The sequence below is a fragment of the Battus philenor genome, unplaced genomic scaffold (assembly GCF_028537555.1).
Source record: "Battus philenor isolate CCGP_79_NKW_IND1 unplaced genomic scaffold, ilBatPhil1.0.hap1 SCAF_28, whole genome shotgun sequence".
NCBI classification, from domain to species: Eukaryota; Metazoa; Arthropoda; class Insecta; order Lepidoptera; family Papilionidae; genus Battus; species Battus philenor.
The window spans coordinates 646670-663477 of record NW_027181691.1 but is presented as its reverse complement, the minus strand read 5'-3'; the positions used below and the strand labels follow the sequence as shown (position 1 = coordinate 663477).

Sequence of the window (16808 nt, the reverse complement as noted above, 5' to 3'; positions counted from 1 at the left end):
CATTAACAATTATACTGAGCTTATGGATTAACATCATTCTGTATTTTTTTATATTGATAATTTATTTCGTCAATTCCTAAACCTTTGCTTTAATGTAGAGGTTTGACAGCATCTATAATGTTTTATAAATTCGTATTAAAGTAGTAAAATCTTAAATGAAATTTATAATTATATTGTGTACATAATATTAAATCATCTTAAAATATTAAAATTACATGTACCGAGCTACACACAGGACAAGTAATAAATGTTTTTCAATATAGCATTTTTTTACAAAAAACAAACCATACTACGATAGCATTTAAAAAGAGACACATGACAACATAAATAATAAAGTTTACCAGAGTACAAATCGCAAATCTTACGTATATTATTATTACCATATTCTATATTAATTTTTTTGTATACATTTCCATTTCTTAGTAGTTCATGTGTACTTTGTATGTTCAAAAATTTTGTAAATAAATATCTCTCGGCATTTTTGAAATTTATTTGGATTACCATTTTAGTAGATGTTAACTCATTTCATCTGCCTTAATCAATTCAAATATAAGATTATAGACTCTGTCTGTGTTTTTTCATCGATATCTGTAAATATTTGCGTGTTTTATATGTGAGTTTCGATTTTGTAAAAATCGCTATAACCTCGTTCTCAAATGGATTGCTGTTGTTTTATGTAATTTTTGAAACCTTTGACAATAAATATCTTCCTTAATTGAAAAATTGACTTTTATTTACACCTATATAAGGTACAGAACATGTGCAGGGAGTCTTATTTTTAAAGCAATGAAGTAATGAGTTAATAACGGTAAGAAATATCAGTAGTCCTCATCTAGAAACTAAATAAGCTTTTACACGATAGTACCTTTACTGATTAATATGCATAATGAACCTAAGCAGTCTGCAAAAATTATAATGTCTATTTGCGTTTGTAAAATATAACGCGGAATCTTATATGCATAATTATTGTGCGTTGTTTGAAGATAAATAAAAAAGATAAAAGATGTGTAATTTGCACGTGATTCGATAGTAACGAAAAATTTTATAACAGTGTTATAATGTTATAAAAAAATATTTAAGCCTTCGCTTTCGCATAGTAATTCGCATTAAAATTCTATTTAGTTTTTTATTAAGATTTATCAAAAATCAAGTCGACGTATTAACCGCGATTTATCATTTAAAGAAATCCAAACATCTCTTGTCTGTAAAAGTAGACTCTACAACATTAATTTAAAATTTTATTTATTCAGAAAGAAAAAAAAATACTTTTTAAATAATATAATTATTTAAAAATACATTTTTTTATATAATTATATAATGAAATAGTAATAAAAACAGTTTTAGTTGATTTATGTTACGAATTATATCGAAATATATTGGGAAATCGATAATGTAGTTTGACAAATCGATGTGACAGCTGGAATCCCTATCCTCCAACAGTGACTCACGCGTTCGTTCACCTGTTTTGTGTGTTCGTATAAAATTCTATTGTTATTGTTATACAAAAATGCGGTGCGCGTAGCAATGTTATATTTATAAACGTAATAGCTGGCACCTCCTAGAATCTGGGTGTGATTCTAATCCGCCGCCGGCCAATACTGTTAAATAAACATCAAACTGTAGTTCCTTTTAATATTAAATTATGGCTGAAAAAGTAAGTTTTACACGTGTGAATTATTATATTTGACTTTATTTTATTTGCTATGTAATAGCATTCGTTAAATTTTCTGCAACATATCAATGTAAAAAAAAAACAAAAAAAAACTTACCACCTGTCGCGGTGACAGGTGGCGGAGTTTCATTATCATTCGGCAATGTAATAATAAAATTTTAGTGTTAAAGTCTTACGAAATAATGTAATATTGACAAGTATTATTATACCTATTTATTTAAAACTAACCAAGTGTAAATTGTATGTAGTGTCTTCACTGTTATATAGCTTCACATAGAGTACAATAATTAATTATTGCCAAATTAAATATAGTTTATACAAAGTGATTAGTTATATGTGTAATAACTGTAAGGCTGTAAATATATAACTCATCGCCAAAAGCCTTAAAGCTTTTAAATCTATTTTATATCAACCTGTACAAATAATTCAGTGAAATATGTAACATTATTTTTTTCATTACAATAGGATTAGCCAATAATTTTCGGCCGTACAAAATCTATAAGGACAACTAGGAGACTAATTAATTTTAATAACTAGTAATCTGAATGTTGGAAATGTTTTGAAACCATTGATTTTTTGATTGCATGTTCCATACATTAACTGACACTAAAAAGGCTTTTATTAGTCATTTATTATGAAAATATGATTTTTAAATATCATTTTGTGGTTATTAAGGTATAAATTGATTATCCATACCTAAGACCAGATGTCACTTGGGTCAATTAGTAATTAAATAAAATTGGACTCATTATTTAGCTTCAAAATTATTAGAAGATATATTAGTTTGACAATGACAATATGAGGTTTTTATAGAAATATTTTAAAGTAATTGGCATTTGATATGGCATAGAGGAAATATTAATCATTTAAATATAATTGATTTTAATTACTTTACATATGTAAGCTATCATAGCAATATGCAGTAAAGACAAAAACAAATAAATCAGCTGAAATTCACCATTAGTCTAACTTATTTATTCAATGTGCCATATTAAAAGCCAAAGTTAATGTTTTATACAATTGCAGAAGATACCTGTAGGCGAAATGCCTGAACAGCCAAAACCGGCTGAAACTATGGAACAACCAGAGGCCAGTGATAAGAGTGCGCCAACAAAGTTGCCTGACAAAGCGAATCCGGTGCCGGTGACTGTGGCAGCACCTGTTCCGTCTCCAAGGATCACCATGCCCTCATTCACAAAGATGCCCCCAAATGATTTGTACCGTCAGTTCCTACCTGCTGTCCTGTTTCTGCTTACCTTTGTCACCGTAATGACAATTCTGTTGATTTACATGGATACTGTTGGTGAGTTTATACTATACCTAACATACATAGCAACAAACTTTGTACTGTACCTATGTAACCGATTAGGTCTGAAAGTTGCTTATGTAGCAACCACAAGGAGACATATAGTAAGCCCCTCACTAACTGGAACAACTATATAGTGGCCACAGAAAGTTGCTGGATGTAGGCAATGTGATACTGATCATCATGAGGTGGGTTCTTTAGGGAAGGCCTATGCTTTGCAGTGGATGGCTATCAGCTGATATGCTGATGAATATAAATACAAACAGTGATCACTTTATACATTGATTGTTCCTCTCTGCTTAGTTATATCATGTCAGTCTCTGGGTTTCCGGGTTATCTCCAGGTTTTTCTGTCTTATGACAGAGGTGACAATGCTCTCGCCCTTTTACCCTCTTCATTACTGATAAATATCATCATCTTCAGATTTTCTCGGCTCCTTCATGTAATGTACTTGATTATTGTATAAAATAAAAGTGTAAAAGATAGTAAACCAATACTCACTTTGAGTCTTATTAACATTCCAAAAAATCACGATGCAAATTGAAACAATGTGAATTGAACAAAGTGAATTAAGATTTTCTATAGCAAATCACCTAAATATTGAAGGTAGGTTCCAGGTTAACAAAAATTCCAAATTTTAAAATGAAAATTGAACAAAGCAAACATATAGAAAACAAGAATTACATAAAAAGTTGAAAAAATATTTGCCTTTCTTGTAACTAGAAACAACACATACTAATTTGCAAAATATTATTATCCCCTAAAAAAAACCAAAACTATGTAATTGAAATTGAATACTAAAATTAGCAAAACATGAAAACAAAACTGTATTAAAATTGAGTTGATTTTTTTTGTTAAAAAGGGAATATCTAGTTATGATGACATGGCTCAGTTAGAAACAAAAGTGTTGCCATCTTTAAGAAAAAGAAAGTTTCAAAAAAAGATTATAGATTCGAACTCAAGACAATGCCTAATGAAACTTAGTGCTAATTAGAAGCAACGTAAAACGACCCCAAGTGAGGTATTGGTGTATTCTGAAGGTGAAGGCGAAGTAAGGTAGGGAAATAAAATATGAAAAGGAATAGATAGATTATAAAACAAATAAAGTAAGCATGCAGAGATGATATTGAAAAGGACAAAACATGAGGATGAAAATAAAATTATTAAATGAAAAACTTATTAAGAAAAATAATGTCCCTGTGTACTCAAGGCTGTACTCAAGGCTCACAATAATGGAAGCCATATAAAAAGAAGTACTTGAAGATTGTATGCATATATTGATCAGTCTTGAAATATATTGACCACAGCTATTATAAAAATATTTCATTTTGTAGAATGTCAAATGTTTATAATTGTGAATTGGTAATATTGCTGTAATTTTCAAATATTTGAACCTTCTCTAAAGAAACCAGTTTAACTAATTTATTTAATTAGTAATAAAAATATACATAAAGTTGATCAAAGGATTAAAAAGGAGAAAAAATATCAATGTTGCCAGCATAAAAATTTCTTACTTATTATTTCATGTTGCCAGTTAAATGTTACTTTTACAACTTTTCGCAGTGTATATTTATTATTTATTCAACTTTATTATAATATTTGTGTTATTTATCAATTTTATGTGGGCAAGTTTTTATTTGTTTGTCTATTTTACAACATTATTGTTTACATATTGAATGTGTTCTACAGAAAATAAAGTTTTTTTTTATAAAGAAAAGTGTTGTTGTAGTCTAAATAGGAGCACATTTTTCATCTATTCAGTAGTTCGTAAAGAAAAGAAGTTCTCTTTTTACCGTTTTTTACTATTTGTCCATTGCCTTCTCGGAAAGAACCATCTTTGAATGTTGACAAAAAATATAAAAAAAAGCTGAATTGGTATTGCCAATCTTGAGCTTTATGCTTTAGTAATACATTTGTAATTAATATTTCTTTAAAAATATTTAATAAATTTTTTATACTTAATGAAACCTGCCTTGTAATTAATTATTAATAGTGGATTACTATTGTCTCCAGCTTTGGGCGCCCAACAGTTCCGTTTGAACATGTCCAGGGATTATGAACTGGCCAAAATCTCACAGGAATCACCACCCCTGGTAGCTTATGTCAGGCAGTTACATCTTGCACCCCGAGCGGCACATGTTCAACCCCCAAAACCTGAACCTACACCAAGAGTTGAAATCCTGGACCGAATCCTGGGTCCAAATGAGAGGGGGACATTTATAGAGTTCCTGCCCAAAGGTCCGAGAGATCCGACTACTTTGTTTCTGGAGGCTGTTCGAGGTTGGGATGGAGTTGTGGTCAGGGCTGCGGCAAGAGATTATTTAGCGCTAAGAGGTGCCTCTAGAGCGCTGCACGCTTGTCTCAGCCCTACCAACCATCCCCGTGAGGTATGTATCAATGCTTTACTTATCTTTAAAAAGTACAATAGGAATTGTTTTTAGTACTGAATTAGTTTTAGAGGTTTAAGACATGGTTATTTACTGTTGGTCTTATAAGAAGGACCCAGAGAGCAAAGTAGAGGGCTAAAATTGGAACTTCACTGTGAGGTTATGTCAGAAATGAGATCAGCAGAAAAACCAAAGGTCACCGACTTAGCTCTAAGAATTGCTCATTGGAAGTGGCAGTGGTTAACCATGAGCAAGAAGAGAAGGCATAGGTATAAAAGGTGCTGTCGCAATTAACTAGAGTCCTAGGATACATTGATTAACATTAAGGAATGGTTTAAATCTAAAAGTTCATAGGCATGCCCAAAACAGGCAGAACCTGTGTATATAACTTGTATATAGAAAACTGGGTGTCATAACATATATAGCATATGTATATACAGTTCGACAGCTACTGAGATCTGGCTACCCGCGTACGCGCGTTTTATGCAGCACTGCCTTATAGTGTGCGAGAGGGACGCCAAATGGAACGCCCTCATTCGCACATATAAATAGAACTCATTTTTTAAAATAAAATCACTCAATCAAACTATCTTTCTTTAAACATTCTAAATCAGTGACCAAAACAGCTGCCAATGCTAAAATGTCATATATGTACAAATACACTGACGGATGTGTCTTTGTAATTATAATATAGTAAATCTATATAGTACAGTATTTATATAAATGGCATATGGATTTACCAGTAAAGAATGCCTAAAGGCATTAAGTCTGCCAATACAAAAATTGTAATATATATATATATATATATTTATAAATATATACATACACACATATATACATACACACACATATATATATATATATATATATATATATATATATATATATATATATATATATATACAAATGTATAAATTGAATCTGTATTGTGAAAATTTACTAAAAGATATGTTGTTGTGCAGTTTCTTCCTGCTTCTTCTCCACAACTATAACACCTTGCGAAGAAGAAAAGAGTCAATAATAAAATAGATTAAAAAAGTTGGCGATAAATAATTAAAAGTTCTAATTTTAAATTAATTTTAGATTTATCATTAAGGAAAGTAGAGAGAAGAAAGAAGAAAGTAGAGTGTGATTGGGGTACTGAAGGTGTTGATGGTCTGTCTGTGTTGCAGGTGACTTACCAGGAGGCGGAGAGTGGCGGCGGCGCGTTCAGCTCGCGGCTGCTGTGTTTGCCGCTGTACACGGTGCTCCTGGCGGCGGAGGCTGCACGAGCTCCGTTGCTGCTGCTGGGCGGGGATGCCGCCCTGCCCGCCTTGAGACACCTGCCCTTCGATGATGGCCTATTGCACTTGCAGGTATGTCAACTATATGTTTCTTATATTGTGTTATCGTTCTGGCCTATATTCTCTACACAAACACACATACACCTATACGGCACTCTCTGGCACACACACATAGACAACCATTACATTTATTTTTAAATTAAAACAAATTTAATTTAAATCATTTTTACACAATATGATTAGTTATAGGTGTAAAAGCATGTAAAATGAATGTATGATAGACCATATTCAATATTCAATGGTTTCAGAAATAATAATATATTAAGAAATAGCATTTTTAAAACTTGATAACAACACATTAATGTAATTTAATCACATTAATACACATAAATTGTTGTATTTTTCAGTGCTCTGAATTATTTTTCAACGATTTCCAATCCTTCCGTATAAAATAAAAGGTTTAGAGCTTCCAGCTGGCACATGACCAATCAGTTTGCATACAGAAATAGAAACACTGGCATGTACACAAACAGATTGGATACATAAGGATATATATATATATATATATATATCCTTATGTTTAATGGTACATATTCAACCCTTTAGAGCTTTTATATCTGTAGACAATCACCCTTATAACAGTGAAAGATTCTATCTGTACACAAGCTTGTTTTGTATAAGAAAGTTTGTATACAAAGGAAAATTTAATAAAGAAAATTATATAATCTACAAATTATAAACATAAATGTAAAATTGCTGAAAATATGGTGAAGATGAAAAAGAAATGTGAAAATATACCGCCAGAGAGAAAAATTAAAAAAAATAAAAGAAAATATGAAGGATGAGAGAGATGAAAAAAGCACATGAACAAAATGTTTGGAAATATATTACTAGATGTCCCAATTAATGAAGATCATGTATATATGAGATAAGAAAAAGAAAACACCTGTACCATCTGTACATAAATAGTTTGGGACATGCATGTATGTATATATAAAATCTTATACAAATAAACAGAAACACCACACACAAAGATTCTTACACGCACACAATAACACTCACATATCTATATATATATATATATATATATATATATTAAATAAGTATATTGTAAATGGTATATGTATAGGTTATTGAAGTGTTCTCAACGGACGCCTCGTCGAGGAACAAAACCACTCAGTTCCTGACCACGAAGAACTACACAGTGGCAGCAGCCTTCAGCGACAGCGTGATGTACTCCCTCCGGGACGTTGGACCTTGATCCATCAGCCCCGCACAGCACTAACGAATCTAAATCCACCGCTATACGTGGTTTAACACTCAAAATTAAGTGATAGATATAAGCAAGTAATTAATCTCATTTGATGGCCATGACTCAAACTATTCGATTATTCACAAGATAATTTTAATCGATTTTTTTTTAAATTATTTAATCTATGCGTCAATGTGGATGTTTTAATGATTTTAAATATATTTTAAGTGAATGTCTAATGATTTGGACGAATTAACGTCGATTTTATTTTTTTAATTCGAATAATTAGTTATAGTTCTATTCCACCGTTACGGGGAAACCCCTACGCGTATGTCCATAGATAAAATTAATCGATTTTGTTTATGGTAATAATCGATATGTATGTGATGATTTTCATTGTTTCACTATTTTAATGTATTAAAACGTATATGTAATGTCCGAAAATGGGCGCCAACATTTATACTGAAACGTATATATATGGTGTCCCGTAAATCAACGTCAATCTAAAAAAAATTTATAGTTAACTCAAGAATAAAAATTTGAAAGAATCTATTTCATGTATATTTTCGATTATTGTCTATCTGTCGATCTTTTCACATTTCTACTTATTTTTCTGTTTCATAATATCCGTAAGTAATTTTATAAAAGATAGAGGAAAAATCATTTAAAATTGCCTGATTTTATTGGAGAATAATATCTTTGGTTAAGACGTGAAGTCAAAATTATTACTATAATTTCAAAATAAATTACACATGTTTTTCAAAACATTTCCGTTTACCCTCAGTTTGATGTTGATTTATAGGACAACCTATGTTTTTTTGGTTCATACAAGAATTACTCGAGTGATTTTAAATATATATAGGAATCTTGAATTTTTATTTTAATAAAATTGATTTTTAAAAGCCTCCTACCTAAAGGGATGTGAACACGGCTTTCTAATTTGTTTAACGATGCTAAATGACGACGATGAAGAAATATTTCATTAAAACTATATTTATATATAAATCAAAAGGGTTGGCCATAATAAAGTTCGTTTTTTGGAAATATTAAAAAAAAATATGGAGTTTATGGTATTAAACCGCAGCCATAACCAATTTATTAAGTATTTTTGAAAATTCTAGACTCTGGTTTTGAGATGTCTTCCAATAAAATCACAAAAAATCTGAACATAATGGTCAATTAATGTAAATTTGGTATAACTTATATGTCACAAGTGTCCCCTTCCTTTTGGTTCAGGGAGCTTTGGTTGAAAGAATTTATTTTTTAAAAAGTGAACTTTATTATGGTACACCCTGTATATATTTAATTCCTACCGTCCCAACATCTGTCTGATGATGTAAGATTTAAGTCGAGACAATATTACTCCACCCATGTGCCTTAACTAGTTTTTGATATCCCTAGCGGACAGTACAGTCGCGTCGAAAAGTTACAAATATTTTTATCTCTAGTATTATTTAGCCTGTTATCTATGGCTTTTTTTCTGGTAATTATTACCATTGGCGATATATCTGGTGATCATAGACCAGAACTTCAGACTTCTCAGACATTTTTCACTATAGAAAGAAGAGAAATTTTCGTGGAAATATTTTGTCACGCCTAAGACGACTCTCTTACAATGGTACCCAGGGCGTCCAATTGGATCACTATGTGAACTAAAGCCTTATTTTAAATATTACAATATTAATTACAGTTCATTCGCGTTAAGAATGTCCGTTGGACATATAAGCAAAAAGTCGGTTAAAGTAACTTAAGTCGACGGACAATAAAGCTTTACTGTATTCTTAACGCGAACAGTCTATAGACGGCCCTGTCATAAACGTTAAAATATTTACAAATATTTCAATACCCTTATGTACAGTCGTGAACAAAAGTTATAAAACCATATTGTATTTCTACTGTGGATTTATTGTAATGCTATAGAAACAGTTGTACTGCGAGTATTGACGGACTGACGGAATGGATCAGCCAGTATCCCTCACCCCACGTATATATAAGGTGCGGTACAGCGGTTTCGGTAGCAGTAAAATAAAAATTCGTAAAGCCATATAGGTGTATATATATATATATATAATTCCAATCCCTAACCTTGGAACATACCAAAATAAACACAGTTTTTTGTGACCAGTTTTACAATATCATTAATATTTAAACTTTCATATTGTAATAGAATTTTTATATATCTTTTCTGTTTGAAAATAATTGTCTAAACTTAAAATCGAAGATTCAGAATTAAAATAAAAAAGAATTCACATAAATATATTTATATTCTTAATGATTTTGTTCGTGACTATACATATGGTATTACTAACAATTTAATAATACACAGATTGTTGATTTTGGCGTATATATTCGTTGATATTTATATATATTTACGAACATTAATCCCACGTGTGGGTGTTTGGGACATCGTTGAGGGTCTAGTGCACTTATTAACGAGAAGTTGTTTATATTTGGAAATTTTTTTATAAATGTTTCATATAATAGGCTGTATAGCTGGTTCAGCACAAGCTTAATTTTCGTCCACTTCTATTTTCATACTACCCACGTCACAAGTATTGCATTTCCTCTAACATAAGCTTTAAACTTACACTTGTTATATAATTATTATTTTTAAACAATGATTGAATTTTAATTATAATGCGATTAATATTTAATTTTAAATGTGCCGTAATTAATTATCGATGTCCATTCCGAATATATATGATTATTTGTATTTTTTTAATAATTTTTTAAATGTTTTTAAATGTAAGCGAATCATCGGAACAGTGCGTCCACTTGAATTATTTTTTTTTGGAATTTTCGTTATTTTAAGACTGAGTTCGTCCGCGCAGTGGGCGCGGCAGCCAATTCAAATTCTCAGTATTAATCGGACAGTATCGTTAGATTCGTGTAATTTATAATTAATTTTTTAATTAAGTGATGACATTTTAATTTTTTTTTAATCAATTAAGTTAAGAATGTAGAGTTTAATTCGTGCGAGCTCAATTATTTCACAAAATAAAACGCTTTAATTAATTGTTGTGTTTTTTATTTTAAATACCATTGTCGCTGGAGTGTATCCTATACATAAATAAAAGTATATGTATTAACAATCCCATAAGGAAATTGTTTTTACAGGCTTTTGTAGGCGTAAGAACCTTGAAGTAGTGAATTTATCCTCTTCGATCCTTCCTTGCAACCGAAACTGGTAATCCGCTGGTAACTGTAAAGATGAACCAATAAACCACGCCTGCCAGAATAAAATACTCGGTTGTTTCTTTTGCTGAGTGTGCTGACGCTTTGTAACCTAACAGCTAAACAGGTTCGGTCCTGACTTGAGATCGAAAAAAACCGCCACTTCTCCCAGCGCAAGCGTTTTCTAAACCGGTAGAATTAGCCAAATAATAGCAGACAAAGCCAAGGTTTAGCTCTCTCGTGCATCCTTGTGACGGAATGCTAAGCTGGTAATATATCCGAGTGATAGGCCAAGCTCTATATAAAGTATACGAATTTCTATACTAAGGTTATTGGGAAATTGGTCCCAAAAAAACTGCGTTTATTCCATAAGTGATAATTAAAAATGAATATATACCGTAGCATGTAATCAAAATGTACTTGGTTTTATTTCGGGTATTCCCTCTGTCGAGTTTCTTCTGCCACAGGTCATAGAGTATTTACCAGTACATAAAGTAATGTGGGTAGTTATAAAATAAAACAACAGTAGAGTTACAAATATGTTTATTAATACTTCCCGGGACACGGTGTGTCAGTAACGAACGCTAAACATAATCCCTGGATACTTTTTACACGAGGTACTGCCCAACGCGACTACACGATAACATACGGGTTAATATACGCTACGTTGTGCGAACGGTACGCGAGGACGAGCTCAGCGACGTACAGCCTGGACGACAAACTAAATTAAACTATATAGAAGAATCAACCGAACTTATAATCACCAAACCAACATGTGCCAACTTCTCTGAAATATTGAAATATCCGGTAAAAAAAATTATAAAATCTGATGCATTTTCATTTCAATCTTCAATAATTTTGCTAGTATCCATAATAATCAAAATGTCGAAACCTATCAAAAGTTTGCCCATATTGGTTTGACTTCGATAAATAAATCAATTATTGCTCTACACCTCGAGGGTAGTTGGAAGAATATCGCACCGTCTGCCTAAAACTTATTTACAATGAAAATCGCAGAACTAATGCATTGCCAGTAGCCTACCCTTCACAAATAAACACTGGCTATCTTTGAACACAATTCCAATAGCTTCATATATGCCACTAACGTAATTTTCCAGTATTGCCAGTGTTAAATATATTTAGTCGCAATAAACTATATAACGCACCGATACAAGCACGCCTGAAATAAACGCACAAGGACAACGCGACGAGGTCTAAAGACCAATAGCACACTGTGGGTAGAACTAAAATTTATAATAACCGGCATTGCTTGATTTGAATGATTAGTCTTTCTATATAAACGGACCTCGGAATGTTCTAAAGTAAGAGTTATAGTGAGGGTATGTCGAATTTAACAAATGGTGGGTACAACGAAATCTTAGTTAAAAGGTCTATATCGTAGCGCTGTCCCCGTCAGTCTATGATACAACTTAAAAATTATATTAAACGTATATATTTATGTATATGTCCATTTGAAGCCACTATATGCTCTTCGTGTTGAGTTTCTTAAATAAAATCGAAAACATTTGGTTCAATAGCCAACACCTCCGGGAACAGAAATATAAAATCCATCAGTGTTCAATATATAATAATACTAGCTACTTTTGGGTGGTCTAGTCTGTGGAATGACCACGGTCGCGAAGAACTTATAAGGCTTCAATGATACTGTTAGCTGCCGGCCACAACACTTGGAATGATACAGGCCCTTCACATTCACAAAGCTCCAACGCGTCCATTCTACTATACCTTCAAATACAGTGGACCTTAACACATTCTTGGGGTCCCATCGCAGGACAGTCCAATCAAATTGATCATAAGTTAGCTACGGGTAAGTTAAACGAGAGAAAGCAATACATTCCGAATTTTGCGTTTTCTCAAATTAATTTTACTGGTAATTATGAGTGTGGGGTTGGTGGAGGGAGAAAGTAGAGGTGGAAGATAGGAGAAAAAGGAAGGAGTTGGGAAGGTTGGAGACTGGGGAAAAGTGGAGAGACAAGGATCTTTGTATTCTCCTGGATAAAATATTGATTTCAGTAGATCAAAGGCAACAAATAATGTAGATAATTTTTATTTTTGTAGACTTATGACATTTTTCAGGTTCGCATAGGACCTGGAAAGGACAGAGTGACCTCCATAGGTTTCAAGGAATGTGCGAGGCTTCGTGTACAGTCCGCAAATCACTAGACCGCAGGAGCTCTGCGAACAGGCCTAAAATAAACTATAATAACATTACCAAAAATAATTAAACTTTACAAATAATAATAAGTACTTCGAAACTTCGTCGCACACACACTCCGTGTCGGGGTGTGTGTACACTCGATATCATTTACATACAATTATATTTAAACAGCGATACGGGCATGTTAGTTGGTATGTTTGGTGGAGATATTGTTGGTGACGGTGGTATTGGCGGTGGTGGTGTGAAATATTCCATAGGAAAGGAACTCGATTACTTTTACGATATTATTTTGGCATAAATGGGACAAAAATGCAATTTCAGAATCATAGCTTCGACGACGACTACACCGAGAAAATTAATTACGAAAATTGCAAATGTTTTACCACAATGACTGTGGACCCTGTTCTTATTTCAAAAAAATACTTCACATTCTTGAAAATTGGGGATATCTGCAGATCAATAAACTTAAAAATTTGAAAAAATGTTCAGAAACCTCTGTGATGCAAACCAGCAAAATCAATAAATTTTTAACACGCATATCTCGGCGGCCATCTTATTGCTCTGTTTTTCAAAAAGAAATCAAATGGAGGTTTGTTAATTAGCCGTTAACGACATGAATATCGGGAGATGGTGAAAACGCAATAAAAGTCGTCATCCGAAGATCAGCCATCATGAATTTTCTAAATGTCGAATATATCTAAGGTGTAACCCCCGACTTTAGACCAAATTACTTATAACTTACCAAAAGTTAGACATGTTTTTTTTGTAGACACAAAAAGAGTAGGAGACCGTGACGAGTAAAAACAACTCGGAGAAGATGCAGATATTGGAGGAGTCAAGAAAAGAAAATACGAAGTTTGCTAGAGAAATCTTTCTGGTACATAGCAACACCACCGCCTACAATTAATACAGGAAGTCGGGTCATCTCATACATATTTCTCGATGTATGAAAATGTGTGAGAGAGGAAAGGGGGAGCCATTCTTTGTATAATTTAATATAAATATTTTGGGCAGTATCCATTTACTGTTTCATTTGGCATGAATGGGTCAAAAATCGGCCTGTTTATTACAAATAGTAATTAAATAAAAACATTTCAAAACAAGTTGTCTTCAGTTCCTTCATTATAAGAATGCTGTGAATCATCATTATTATTGCCTTTCCAACCACTTGTTACTGTGAAATTACTTTTCTCATTAGAAACGACTTAGACAAGTGCAATTTCACTTAGTGCCTAATGTCGAAAATTTACGACCTAAGTCTCACGTGGTCTCTCATTTCTGACCTCAATGGCTTACAGATTCAACAAGCCATGGAGTGTACTCGGGATTTCTTTACGAGATTGAATCAGGTATGAGGAGATCCGTAAACTGATGGGAGTCACCGGCGTGTGCTCTGTGCAAAACAAATGGCACCTGAAGAGGAGACCACAGACCTGCTGCAGGATGTCCGGGGTGAACAGATGATCCTGTTAAGGTCGTTAGAAGACGCTATATTAAGGCCGCATCTAGCTGATGCTAATCGAAATATATCGCGGTGGCCGATGTCCAGCCTTGGTCTAGCTGATGATTAACAGTATTCTTGCAAACTGGCTCCAGGCACTCTTTATGGTGAAGTGGATACTGCCCACACTTTACACAGTGGAATGAAAACATAAATGCCAAACACCCCCACACTGCCCCCGACTTACTTCACGCCGACAAATAAAGTACACAAGTAAAAATAACTAGCAATATGGAATTCATATAAGAAATATCTGTACAAACTTATCAATCTTTGAAATGTTGTAAAAAAAAGATATAAATAAAATCAATTCTTGCATATACACATTGCACTTTAAATGGCTGCGAAGAGAAATGAGGTCTACCTTCTCCTTACTTCACTGACGAGAAGAGATAGAGATAGAGTATATTTATCTCATCTCTCGACGCGAATTTAATGAAGGTATATAAACATCTTGAGCAAACCGGATGGAATTTTCCTTTTATTTAGTGTCAAAAAAACATCAAGAGATGTTAGTAAGGTTTGGAGAGCGTCTTAATGGATAACGATGTTCGAAAGTTAGAAAAAGAAGAACGTCTTCCGTCGCACTCGTGCCCGAGAACTGCCGAAGCGGCCCGATTGCGTCTATTACTACTTCTAACAACTGGCCGCCCCCGAAATCTGTAAATCCGTGCTAATCCATGTACCGATATGCATTTATATTTACAAAATCAACAAGTGTTATAACAATATGTCGAATTATTTTTTAAAACTAAAGTCCAGTGTACAAACTTTCTAACGGGGAATTCCCTACTCGAATACACTTTAAAAAGGAATATATAACACGGGGAAATCCCTTCTTGAAGACGTGCAGTTTTAATATTTGGATTTAATAACAAACAAGTGTTTTCAAGAGTGTACTCCCCAATAGAAGTCTTTAAGTGTCACTTATTATCACGTGAACATCGGTAATGGTTGAGCACGTCGAACCCCGGAGTCGAGCACGCGATATAACGTACAACAATAATATCATGTGATATACAGTGATATGCACCTCTACATACTCCTTAATATCAAAACCGTACAAAAAGAGCCCCGTGACCCGTGACGCGAGCCCCGCGACCCGTGCCTGATCCGCATTAACATCAACGGTTCAAGGAGCAATGAATTCTCTGATGTATTTTAATCACAGAGTTAACTCTGTCATTTCTAAATTATGAAAAAATAATCGATTGTTGTTGAAGAAATCGTGATAGGAATGATGGAGTGGGAGTTGGAGAGATATCCAACTGCTCACCCGTTGTGGCAAATGTCTGCCAGCAGCAAATATCATTGGAGGAAATTGTTGTGGGGGTGTGGTCGCGCGTTATTGTTCAGTCCGGTGGGGAGGAAGTTATTTAGTCCAGTTGGGGGGAGGAAATTGTTGTTCATCCCAGTGGTGGGGAGGAAGTTGTTGTTGAGAATGGGGGTCGGCCGGTGTGCTGGGCTGCTGGGGCTGGATTTGAGCTGGTTGATGGAAGGCGCAGGGGCTGCCTTAGGCGATCGGGGAGCCAGTAAGTTGTCCACGTCGATGTTGATAGCTCCTGTTGTGTCGGCCCAAGTGGCTCCTAGCTTCTGTGGCTTCGTCCCGCTGGAAGGTGCTGGCTGGGGCTGGCTGGCGGGTGCTAGCGGTTGCAGTAGACCAGTCGCAGCTGGTGGTATACCTATGGATCCGTTCACGATATATTAGATCATATACCGAGGTATATTTATCACCCACACATTTTTACATAAATTTTACATTATCTTTTGTCACATGAAATATATAGTCATTTATCATTTATCACAGATTCTTGTAGATTCTTTTATAAACCCTATCATCACGTCAGATAATAGACGCCCACTGCATGGCACTACCCGCAACCTTGATCATGTAGTCAGTCCATCTAGTGGAAGCCTATATAACATTTAAATATACCAGTAAATAAAATATGATCATCGGCATGCCCTAATAACAAAACAAAATTAATTATATAAAACCCTACAAAAAATTAAAAAAAAATCGTAGTAGGAACAACGGTATGTAATATGAAACA

At 33.5% G+C, this 16808-nt stretch overlaps 1 protein-coding gene across 1 annotated transcript; it reads left to right on the top strand.

Annotated features, from left to right (window-relative positions):
* Positions 1-1445: 1445 nt before the first annotated feature.
* Positions 1446-8578, top strand: S (EGF receptor activation regulator Star). Its single transcript, XM_068769498.1, has 5 exons — positions 1446-1654; positions 2699-2975; positions 4992-5365; positions 6538-6720; positions 7778-8578. Exons 1-5 carry the CDS (start codon positions 1643-1645, stop codon positions 7907-7909), a joined length of 978 nt encoding a protein of 325 aa, XP_068625599.1. The 5' UTR covers positions 1446-1642; the 3' UTR covers positions 7910-8578.
* The last annotated feature ends 8230 nt before the right edge of the window (positions 8579-16808 follow it).